The 11,643-nt window shown below is 40.5% G+C and overlaps 1 protein-coding gene across 1 annotated transcript; it reads left to right on the forward strand.

Annotated features, from left to right (window-relative positions):
- The first annotated feature begins 207 nt into the window (after positions 1–207).
- LOC102311413 (dual specificity protein phosphatase 7) lies at positions 208–4,834 on the forward strand. The gene is made up of 3 exons (XM_005939000.3): positions 208–999; positions 1,643–2,071; positions 3,201–4,834. The coding sequence occupies exons 1-3, from the start codon at positions 630–632 to the stop codon at positions 3,509–3,511; spliced, it is 1,110 nt and encodes a 369-aa protein (XP_005939062.1). The 5' UTR covers positions 208–629; the 3' UTR covers positions 3,512–4,834.
- Positions 4,835–11,643: the final 6,809 nt, after the last annotated feature.

An 11,643-nucleotide genomic window follows, 5' to 3' on the forward strand; every position in this document is an offset into this window, starting at 1 on the left:
CCGAGTGCCAACAGCTCCCTTCTAAATAAAAACTCGCTATAATGTTACAAAATCGCAAAGAAATGTTTCGCTCATGATACGGCGATTGACAAAAAGTGGTTTCATTGAGACTTGGTCGTAACAAACTTTGCTATATTTCCGCTATGACTTTAAATCGTAAGGATAAAACTCCTCCCTCTTGAGTTGCTCTACTGTCAACTAAAAAAAAAAAACCTCCCATGCATGCATCGGAATGGTAAGAAGAGAATGCGCATGGATGCCCCGGATACGATGTGGAGCAGTTGAAGTTGATGAAGAAACTATTGGCCACAAAGCGTCCACATTTAAACGTGTGTCTCGTAAATTAAAGTGCAAATAGGTCTCCACTGAGTCTTTGCTTTGTTGGGGGCAGACCAGACTCACTGACTGATGGAAATAGAGAAGAGGAAAAAGGGGAAATCTCTTCGCTCAAGCAGAAGCACCACGAACTGGCGGGGCAACATTTAACGTCTTTTTTTCCGGGTGATATGTAGGGCTTTTTTTCTATTCTTTTATTTTGTTTTTTGTTTGTTTTTTTGTTTTTTTTTCGTCGATCGGTGGACTATGTAGTTAGTGTTTGCACTTGCGAGTAGTATGCTATTGACTCCGATATGTCTAATGTGACGCCGAGTAAAAGCGTGGAATGGCTGCAACTCGAGTTAGAGTCCGGGGGCACTTCTCTCCTCCTGCTGGACTGCCGTTCACATGAGCTTTATGAATCATCCCATATAGAGACCGCCATAAACCTGGCCATTCCGGGGCTGATGCTCCGGAGGTTCAGAAAGGGAAACATACCTATCCGGGCTATCATTCCCAACCACGAGGATAAGGAGAAGTTCATGAGACGGTGCAAGACGGACACGGTCCTTCTGTACGATGAGTGCTCCGTGGGCTGGCAGGACAGCGGGACTCCGACGTCGGTTCTGGGTCTGCTTCTTCAGAAACTGTGGGAAGACGGCTGTACAGCGTATTATCTGGAAGGTAAATAGTTTTGCCGTTAAAATAAACAAACAACAAACAGAGAACTGTGTATGCAAATGTTCTGTACTTGTAATTGAGTTCATAAGGATAAAAAATGCCTCACGGCGCATACGTTTCCTTTAAGGTAAATTTGTAAAGTAAGATTTGGCCCAACAGTAGCAAAACTTTATTATAAGAGGTAAAGGCAAAGAAATGATTTTTTTCCCTCGGTGGAGCAGAAGTTGGGACACTGTGAGGTTTTTTTTTTAACTGTGAGGTTTCCTTTTTTAGCTTCTGGGGTTTAAAACGAAACTGTAAATGTTTATTGCGCTATACAAACGTAAATGTTAGTCCTGCGCAGATGTTCATCCTGTGCTGTGTGTTTGCGGTTTGAAGCTTGTTCAGAAGTTTGTGTGTCACTACTGAGATTCTCAATTAAAATTCCAAAATGGCTGCGCCATGTTTTGCTCTAGCAGGAACAGGCATGCATTTCATGAATGGCCTCTTTGGGGGGTCTTTACAGTACTGCCAGTCTCAACACCCTGCAGCGATTTTCCATTGATATGTGGTTTAAATAAACTTTTATATAAGGTTGCACTTTAAGAAAAAAAAAATGATTTAAATGTGTATATGTGACTTGTTTGTGTCTTTGGCTCTTGTCCAGGTGGGTTTGTAAAGTTCCACACGGAGTACCCAGAGCACTGTGAGACCCTCTTGGACAGCTCCTGTCCCAGCTCCTCACCACCAGTGTCTGTTCTGGGCTTCGGAAATCTCAGAATCAGCTCCGATTGTTCCGACGGGGAGTCTGATCGCGAGCCTACCAGTGCCACAGAGTCCGAGGAGAGCCCCATTCCGAGTAATCAGCCTGCCTTCCCTGTCCAAATCCTACCCTACCTTTATCTGGGCTGTGCCAAAGACTCCACTAACCTAGATGTGCTGGGCCAGTACAACATCAAGTACATCTTGAATGTCACACCCAATCTCCCCAACATGTTTGAGCATGATGGACACTTCAGGTACAAGCAGATCCCCATTTCGGACCACTGGAGTCAGAACCTGTCCCAGTTCTTTCCAGAGGCAATATCATTTATAGGTGAGTAACTCAGATATTGGTTTTGTTGGAAAAAAAACTCGGAGACTCACTTTTCAGAAAGTTTAGTTTGTTTTGCTACAAGGCGTGTCATGTGAGAGTAGGTTGTAAGTTCAAGTAGGCTTGGCAGCTTTTGTTCGTGGGATTAAACACAAACAAATGAGGGATTTACTTTTATTTCTTTTGTTTCTTTTATTAATAATAAAATAACAAATGAGCATGCTTGAGCTATCCATTAGTTAGCTCAGTTGGTTCTCGAATGTGCTTGTTGGACAGGTGGGAGTTTATTGGGTGATTAAAGATGATGCTCTCAGGTGTTAGACAGTATTATCACATTTATACAGGATAGCAACCTTGGAAGAGAACGTCCTCCTTTTTTTGTTTTGTTTCTAGCAGCATCGCAACGCTGTTTTAATTTTGCTTTTGCGTCTCTTCCCGTCACTGCACCTGAAACCGCAGCTTTTCGCTTGTTTGTTTGGTGGCTGCGGTTCTGCATCATGAACCAGAATGAGGAAGGAAAAGTTGTTTCCACCCTGGGCTGTGTTTGATGAAAGGGTTCAACCCAGTATCATGCCAATGTGTAAAACAGACATCGTGTCAATTTCACGCTTTGCCTTTCCAAAACTTGAAATTGAGACAATGGCAGAAGTTGCATTACTACATGTAGACATTGCATTACCAGTTGGGGGAGATAATATATTTAGTTAGTGAGCAAAAAACGTATCAAGTACATTCCCTTAATCTTTAGAGTTGTTTAAGCTAATATCTATATGCATGTTAATGTGTTATTAATGTCTGTCTAAACATTTTCTGGTGATTATTTTCATGTTGGCTTGATATAAAATATCTGCCTCTGCTGTTACTGCAGATTGCGACAACTACATTTCAGTTTTTGGAGAGGCAAAGCATGAATTGGATACAGTGGACCGGCGTGTCTATTACACGCTTTGTCTGGATTTCAGGTTGCTGGGTTGCCAAGCTTTGTTGTGTTGTTTAGATTGAGGTTGCTTGCTAATTTTGGCAAGTAACCGTTTTAGGTATGCTGTGTTTGTTTTGTTAAAAGCAGACACGGCATTGATAACTAAAATAACCAAAGAGTTATGCTGACCTTAGTCTACCTTTTCTCTCACAGACGAGGCTAGGTCAAAGCAATGTGGCATCCTGGTCCACTGCCTGGCCGGCATCAGCCGCTCAGTCACCGTCACTGTGGCCTACCTGATGCAGAGACTCCACCTCTCTCTGAATGATGCTTACGACTTTGTCAAGAGGAAGAAGTCTAACATTTCGCCAAACTTCAACTTCATGGGTCAGCTCTTGGACTTTGAGAGAACTCTGGGGCTGCACAGTCCCTGTGACAACTGTTCTACCAACCAGGAGCAGCTCTTTTTCACCACACCAACCAATCACAATGTCTTTCAGCTAGATACGCTGGAGTCGACATGAGATGTGATAGAACAGCCTTTTTTTGTGGTTTCCTGAGGTGACTCTGAGGTTTCTGAGCCTTTCAGATGGCTGATATTTATAGTACGTCAGTTACAGTTTTTCTGCACCAAAAGGAACTACTCCTATATGCAGAAAACATACTCTGTTAGATCCAGTCTCAATGCCTTAATATCTAACACAATGATGACTTTTGGTATGTGACATACATGGTATTAATGAATGGTCATGTACAGCCATAATAACAGGACATTTCTCTAGCATTGCTCTTTGACTGTTATTTGCTATTCACCAGCTGTACAATGGATGTTCCTGTATTTGTATCAGTCATCAATATTGCCTTGATGGTCTAAAAAAAAGTCTTTGGCCAATTAGAATGTTTTCTTTGAACCGATATGAGATATTTTGGGGGGTTACCTAAGCTGATGGGGGGGAAATGGCTACTGCGGCAATCCCACCTTGAATTACTGTCCAGTTTTTCTTATATAAGTATTTAAATACATTATAAATATTTTCTTCTTCCACTTTCACAAATTTCTGCTAAACATTATTAGACTTTACACGTAAGTTCTGGCAGCCTGTTCTGTGTATATATATATTTTAACTGTGATATTTTTTATCGCAAAATATCAAAGTTTGAATATGTTATGCTTCAAAAACGCTCCCTGTACGTCTTGTTGCTCAAAGCTGCATTATTTGCATGGGACTTTGTTCTATCAAGGTTTTTTCTTGTAACCTTTACATCATATAACCTGTTGTTGGTGAGGCCTTGACCATACCTTAACATGAAATTATAGGTATAACGTGTAGGAGTATCCTTTTAGTCATTTGAAAGGAACAAGTATGTAAGTATTCAGTTTATGAACAAGTACACGTCCACCTTGTTTTTTAATCCAACCTTCTTCAGTCTGCAGCTACTTCTGACGAAAAAGTAATGTTTAGAGAAAGATGACGTGTAATTAGCTGTGCTTTGTCGCCCGTCTCATCTCAGAACAAATGAATGAGTTTGATGAATGAAAGGGCATAAAAGGAAATGAGATTGACCAGTGTATTCTTACCTCACAGTGAGACATTTTCAGGGATTTTTATACAAGGCATCTGTATCTCATCATGGCCTCTTAAAGTGCTCCCAAGGGCTGTTTTGTTTGGTATGTTTATAAAGATGTACATAAAATGTGGTTGCCATGGGAACATTTTTTTTTTTTAATCAACAAGAATATGAAAGTGACCCTTTTTGGACCCTTATGTATAGTATGTGTAAAGCTAAATGTCCAAGACATTCTGTAAAAGTTTATAGTTCAAATATATTGTATATTTTTACTTGAATACGATTTGTTTGTCTTTGCTTAGACTTTTGCTTTCTTTTTACTGAGAGTCAATAACATTCAAAACAAAGGTGGTTACGTGGTTGAGTCAGTAACAAACAGGGCTCTGAGAGATCCAGAGAGAGTTGCAAGCAGTTGTTCAGTGTTTTCTGGGATCAAGGTTGCCACTGTGGTCAGATGTCTGTTTTCTGTCCACTCTGAAGCCCGACTTCCTGTCTCCCACAGGCTTTCTTGACACAAGACAAGTGACAGGGCCAGATCTGTCAATACCACAGTGCAGGCACACCCAGTCACTCATATATTGCTTAAAGGAAGAGGAAGATGACACAGCATGTACTCCACCACAGATACAAGACTTCGGACAGCTCCCCTCTACAACTTCACTCCTCTAGAGTGATAAAATTTAATAACAGTGCTGCACAATAGCTGTTATTCCTAGTGAAATTACCTTTTTTTTGTTTGTTGTTTATTAAGATTTGCACATTTCCTGAAGGGGGTGGGGAAGGGGCAATATCCTATAAAGCCATTAATGAAATTTGTTTATTTACAAAGAAGAACTGAGAACTCTTTAACACTCTTGCTACCATTTAGAGGGAAATTAACACGTCATTTTGCTTTTCTCACGCTACCAATTAAAAAGAAGTCATTCACACACAAAGTTTACAAGAAAGTATTTACTTTCTGGTAAAAAAAAAGAAAGAAAGAAAAGAAAGTACATTAAGTATATTTCATAATACCATGCAAACAATATACTTTATCTCATATCCCTTAAAACAATAATTAGACGTCTTGAGTTTTGTCTGGAAGTTTCTGAATTGGTAAGCAGTTCTTTGTTTTCTCCATTTGATGTGTCATTACAGCTCCCTGAATGCTCAGTAGGTCTCGTATTGTTTCTACCTTGTCAGGGAGATTTATTCAAATGTTCTTTTCCAGATGACAGAAAGATGGTGTAATAAATTCCCAAAGAAATTGTTTCACAAACCAAAGCCAAGCTTTCTAAGTCAGACAAAAAAAGTAGAGATGGGGGGAAATGCTTTGTATTGCCCCCCTATCCATACAGCCGTTCATTGTCCAATAACTGTCACCGTATGGCATGTAATGAATTAAATACTACATTAAAACTCTTTTAGTTCCAGCTTTGAGACAAAGACAAATGAGAATATTTTGGCGGGTTAGATATAAAACCTTACAGCTCTCTGAGCAGCAATATAGCACATGAAAAGACGTGCCTAGCAACACCTCGCAGTTGTGACGATAAAAGTTGTTGAATGATGGGTTTTCCAGCATGACTGAACCTGGCAAGCCACATACCTGCAGGCTAAAGCTATGATTAGGTCTGAAAAGACACCCACTCTTAGGCAAAGGTAATGGGTTGCTGCAGCGCATTGGAAAACTAGTGTTCGGTGCCTGGGGATAATGGAGTGAGAACAATCATAGTGAACTTATCTGTAAACGGCACCGTAGACCCACAACGTATCGTCAGTGCTCTACACAAGTGAACAAGAGTGATGTAAATGGTTGCACACCTTTAAATACCTGATTTTATTGCCATCGCACACTAGTGTCTATCAAACACTTATCTTCAGGTAGAATGTACAAACTGGTGTTCAGAAGTGAGATTCCCATGCATCTACCATTCAGCACTCTTGACACCTGTTATTTGTGGAATGCCTCACCTGAGATTTAAAAATAGCTTTTTGCATTCTGCAGTTATGAATCACTTTGTGTTTTGCTGCCAGCTTCAAATCTGGGTGTGAGGTCTGAGCAGACGGTGTATTCCCCATCACTTGCTCACTCAAGAAACATGTGAAATTACAGAGTTCATTCTGAAGTCTGGCAGAACTTTTTAAGCAAACCTTTGATAAAGAAAGATGATTGACTTCCATTTACAGGAAATGGATGCCCGTGCATGTCATTTTCTTTCTTTTTTTTCCCACCAAGTAGTTTTTTGTTTTTAATTTTTTGTGAGATATAAGGGGACTTTTTCTGTCCTGTTATGATTATTTATGAAGGGAAGCAGAGGCTAATGTAGTGCTTACTCAGCAGCCACTGCTGGTGAAGCAGATGTGCATGAGACTGACTTGAATTTAGCTCTGGGTGGGGGTTGGAAGGGGCCTATGCCTGTTTGCAAGCTTATGCTTATGTTGTATTTGTGTGTGTGTGTGTGTGTGTGTGTGTGTGTGTGTGTGTGTGTGTGTGTGTGTGTGTGTGTGTGTGTGTGTGTGTGTGTGTGCCTGTGCTGCTGGGGCTAAGCAAAAGCCAGCCAGAGCTGGTTCACACCTGCTGTGGTTATAAGAACATACTTAACATACTGCATGACTGACAATAATTTCACAGCTGCTTCTGATGCACACTAACAGTATTAGCTCATTTATTCAGTTCACCCTCACTGAACACAGAGCCACGGTATTCACAGAGGACTATTTACGCTATTTCCATAAAATAAGAGTTCATTAGTATATTTCGAAAGGGGTGACCACAATCCTATGAATGTTTGGCCCTCCTGCTATAAAAGCCATCCTTATCTAAATAACTGCCATCATTAGTGCAGGGATTTTTACTCCTGCTGGTCACATTCTGTTTGTGTACAGCAGATGTTCAGAGCAAATGAGAATAATCCTAATCTCAGTATTTGGGCGAATGCTGTCCCTGAGTTGGCGATGACATCATAGATGCAGTTCTGCTCTGTCCCCTGAGCCTTGCTGTCTTTGTTATATCTAAAAGGTTGTGTCATATTTTATGATACGAATACCTGCTATTCTTTTGTTTGTTTGTTTTTTACCAGCACTCATGATGATCGTAGAAGTGTTTAATTCTTCTTAGTCAGTTCATAAGTGCACTGAAACATGGAAATTTCCTATTGCCATGTATAACTACAGAGGAATGGTATGTGTTATCATGCCAATTTCCCGTTTGGGAGATTGCCATTTGATTCCCAGATGCTTGGAGTCACATAAAAAGCCATTTTCAATCTTTCCTATTTTCCCACATTTGTTTTCAAGGGAAAAAAGATTTTTAAAGTTAGATTTAAGATGCCAAACAGCTCAACTTTGTGATTTGTTACCATATTGCAAAAATTAACAACATAACGACAAAATCAAAACAAATATTATGGTTCGGTAAACTTAATTTGAACTCAAAACCTTTCTAAGTCACATCAGTCTGTTCTGGGAGACATGTATGTTATCTGAGGAGGAAGAGAAGTGTAAGTTTTGGCCAAGAGAATACTGGGTCATGTGTAAAGCAGAGCCCCACGGAATCCGAGTGGCAGGCCGAAGCGGCCATCTGTTAACACCAGAAGTCTCTCATTTCATAGCCAAATTCACCATCCAGTAATATACAGTAGCCTGCGCTCACCAAGCACAAGAACAGAGTGATAGTTATTTGCAGTTTTAATCTGCAGCTCAGTCAGTGAAAGAAAACATTCTTTGTGCAGACCTAACACAAAGTAAAGGTCATCTGTCTATTTTGCGCCCCCGTTCAGGAGCTACACGGGAGGCCATGCTGGAAATGTCTTGCTGTCTGGTATGCCATTCATACAAGGCCATATGTTGCTCATAGTACGGAACTGCTGAGTGAGATGAAAAGCATGTCTGTGCTACGGGATGTACTTCTACGTCATCGGTGCCTGAAATATTGATGTCGTAGTGCCAATAGCAGGAATCTCCACGTGTCACTCAAAACAAACCCACAAACAAACCAACAAAAGTAAGCCCCTTTAAACATCTCCAACTGAACTATTTACACTGTAGCAAAACTTAAAAAATGCATATTACTCAAGCACCAGCCTTGAAGCAGTTTTGATTAATATTTTAAAATGAACAATGACTCAAATTATATAATATGTAAATGAGAACGCTCTGCACAGGTTTTGGCCCATTCAGCTCTCTAATTTCCCTGCCCACAATTTTCCTCTTTGATTTAGTCTCACACGTCTTCTTGAGTTGCCTTTAGCTGTAAGAGAAAACTGTTTTCACAAAAAAAAACCCCACACTAACAGTTAACAGCAACAAGCCAAGAGGAGCTTAAAGCTGCCATCCATGTACTAATTATTGCAGCTTCTTACTTTACTACATAGTTAGTACAGTAAATGGCAGCTTTATTGGGTAAGCAAGGCAAAAGCATCTCAATGCATTTTGGCATGCAGACATGGCTGAGGTTTAAAACGAACATCGAAATGAGGAAAAAAGGTGATTTAAATGACTTTGAATGTGTCATGGTTTCTGGTGCCAGGCAGGCTGGTCCGAGTATTTCAGAAACTTCTGATCCACTGGAATTTTCCCACACAACCATCTCTAGAGTTTAAGAAGGATGGTCTGAAAAGGGAAAATATCCAGTAAGCTAACGCTGTCTGGTTGAAAGTGCTTTGCTGATGAAGTCAGAGGAGAATGACCACACTGCTTGTGGCCATGCAGAAGAGCATCTCTGAAAACAAACACCACATGAAGCTCGAAGCCGCAGACAAACACACTGGATGGCTCCTCTATCAGCTAAGAACAGGGAAATGAGTAAATAGTTCATACAGGTTCAGGAAAATTTTGAAAACAGAAAAACCTTTGAATTGAATTTGAAAAACCTTCCCTGGTCCCACGAGTCTCAATTTCTCCTGCCACATTTGAATGGTAGGGTCAGAATCTGGCACAAAAACAACATGAAAACATGGATCCACCCAGCTTTGTATCAACAGATCAGGATGGTGGTGGTGATGTAATGGTGTGGGGGATATTTTCTTGGCACACTTTGGGTCCGTTAGTACCAAATGAGCACTATTTAACCACCACAGCCTACCTGAGTATTGTTGCTGACCATGCCTGTCCCTTTATGATCACAGTGTACACACCTTGTGATTACTGCTTCATGTCACAAAGCTCAAATCATCTGTCTGGTTTCCAGCACTGTGTTGAAGGCAGTTCTGAAGGCAAGGGGTCCAACACAGTACCTGCAAGGTGTAACTAATGAAGTGACTGGCGAGTGTATATTAAACATGATGCCATAGCGCCAAATGCAGGACTCACCTTTGTGATCAGCTTTTAAAACTTACTTCATGCACTTTTTTGTCAAATACACTGTCAATAGCATAAGTAATTAAATTGAGTTTTAAAATGCTAATAAATAAGCAATAATTCAAGTTACCTAGGCTAACATTTTATTGCAGGACTTGGAGAATTTCAGTATTGTTGTTCAGCTCTATAACTTAAGTGTGCAGTGTGTATTCTTCATTTTACATGCATAACTAGAAGTAAAAATAGATAAACCCTCCAGTGGTGCATTAAAACAAAACAATAGCTGTTATTCATTTGATTCCATGAATAGTTATTGTGGAATCTGAGAATTCTGTGTCTTGTAGTCTCGCTGTTCTATGGGCCATTATGGCAAGGCAGTCCAGAAACAGTACTTTAGTGTTCTCAGCACCAGAAGTGGGATGGAGCGTCATGATACAATATTCCGTCTGTTCCAGTTTGATTTGCAGTCCTTCCATTCTCCACTCTCTCTTTGTCTAAAGTGTTCCACTTCCTCATTGTGTATTTATGGCAACAAAAACAACCTAGCATTCGCTCTCATACTGACATTCATTTAAAACTGTCTTTATGTATTTATCGTATTTATGTAATCATTTACAACGAACACGTCATTTTACACGGCCAAAACAAACAAACAAAAAGTCACTGTCACATGACCTAAAAAGGAACAACGGCTGGAAATGGGTCAGAGAATCTGGGAGCTTATATTCATGTATTTTCTGCTATTGTGAATGGTGAATAACAGAAATTTCCAGAGATTAATCTTTAATATTTGGCACTGGTCAGCTTCCAAGGCCATGTGATGTAGACAAGCAAGAAAAACAGGAATCCTAAACCCAAACGCCTGTTGGCTTTAAATGAGGTCTACATGTGTGGGTATCAGGAAGACAGCACGTTAACTGTGTCCGGGGTATTGCTCGCTCTTCCGGACAGTTTGTACATGTATTAATCACAGTGAGCTAAGTTGGTATAGCTTGGTATTGCCATTTTAGGGCATTTTCCTGGTGAAGTATTACTTTTATGTGATCTAATGGTTTGAAGAACTGTTTTTATAAATCAGTAAAACAGCAAAGCAGCGTGTTTCCCTGAGAATTTACTATATAAAGCTTTGTGTCTGACTGTCTGACTCACTCTCAGGCAATGGAATAAACCCACTTTGTTTTCTATGAATGAATGAAGTCAGTTATATAATAAACTAAGCTTACCATTACCTATGCAAATCCTCCGTCTCAGTCACATTCAATAGTCGTTCTTACAGGTGTGTCGATATTTCACCAATGAGGAAACAGAGATGGCTTATGTGGCGACAATAACAAAGGTGGTTCATAACTGCAGTGTGTGTTAATAAAAGCAGGCATGAGTCATCATCAGGCCTGTCTTACGTAAGTGCTTCTCTTCTCCACCCAGCTTACTGCTACAGTGCACCACACCCCAGATTCATTCACACACTGCTCTGCTGCTGCCCAGCCTCCCATTGATGCCGAAGAGTGCACTACTCATCTTTTCCACGCTGCAAATGTCAGTTTAAACGAAAATGCTCAGGCCGCAGAGCAGCCTAATCAGTGTGATCAAAAAGTAGCACCTCAGATTTTAACGTGACATCTTTTCACTCGAGATCATCGCTTTAGTTTTAATGCAGTATTTTTTTGGCCAGTGCAGCAGGAATGTATAAAACTGTAGATTATTCCGTGTCTTTGTCAGGCTGTTGACACTGATCTAGAAGGGCAGTTGCGGTTTGCTGTTGGTTGGGGTTTATAATCCGATAAGTATCACACGACCATGGGGGGGG

This window comes from Haplochromis burtoni, unplaced genomic scaffold (assembly GCF_018398535.1).
Source record: "Haplochromis burtoni strain Fernald_Lab_line unplaced genomic scaffold, NCSU_Asbu1 Contig_252, whole genome shotgun sequence".
NCBI classification, from domain to species: domain Eukaryota; kingdom Metazoa; phylum Chordata; class Actinopteri; order Cichliformes; family Cichlidae; genus Haplochromis; species Haplochromis burtoni.

Bases quoted from the DNA above. Each gene is read 5' to 3' on its own strand.
- LOC102311413 (XM_005939000.3), top strand. From the start codon at position 630: ATGTCTAATGTGACGCCGAGTAAAAGCGTGGAATGGCTGCAACTCGAG. The intron at 1,000-1,642 runs GTAAATAGTTTT...GCTCTTGTCCAG, and splicing joins TACAGCGTATTATCTGGAAG to GTGGGTTTGTAAAGTTCCAC. The intron at 2,072-3,200 runs GTGAGTAACTCA...TTTCTCTCACAG, and splicing joins AGAGGCAATATCATTTATAG to ACGAGGCTAGGTCAAAGCAA.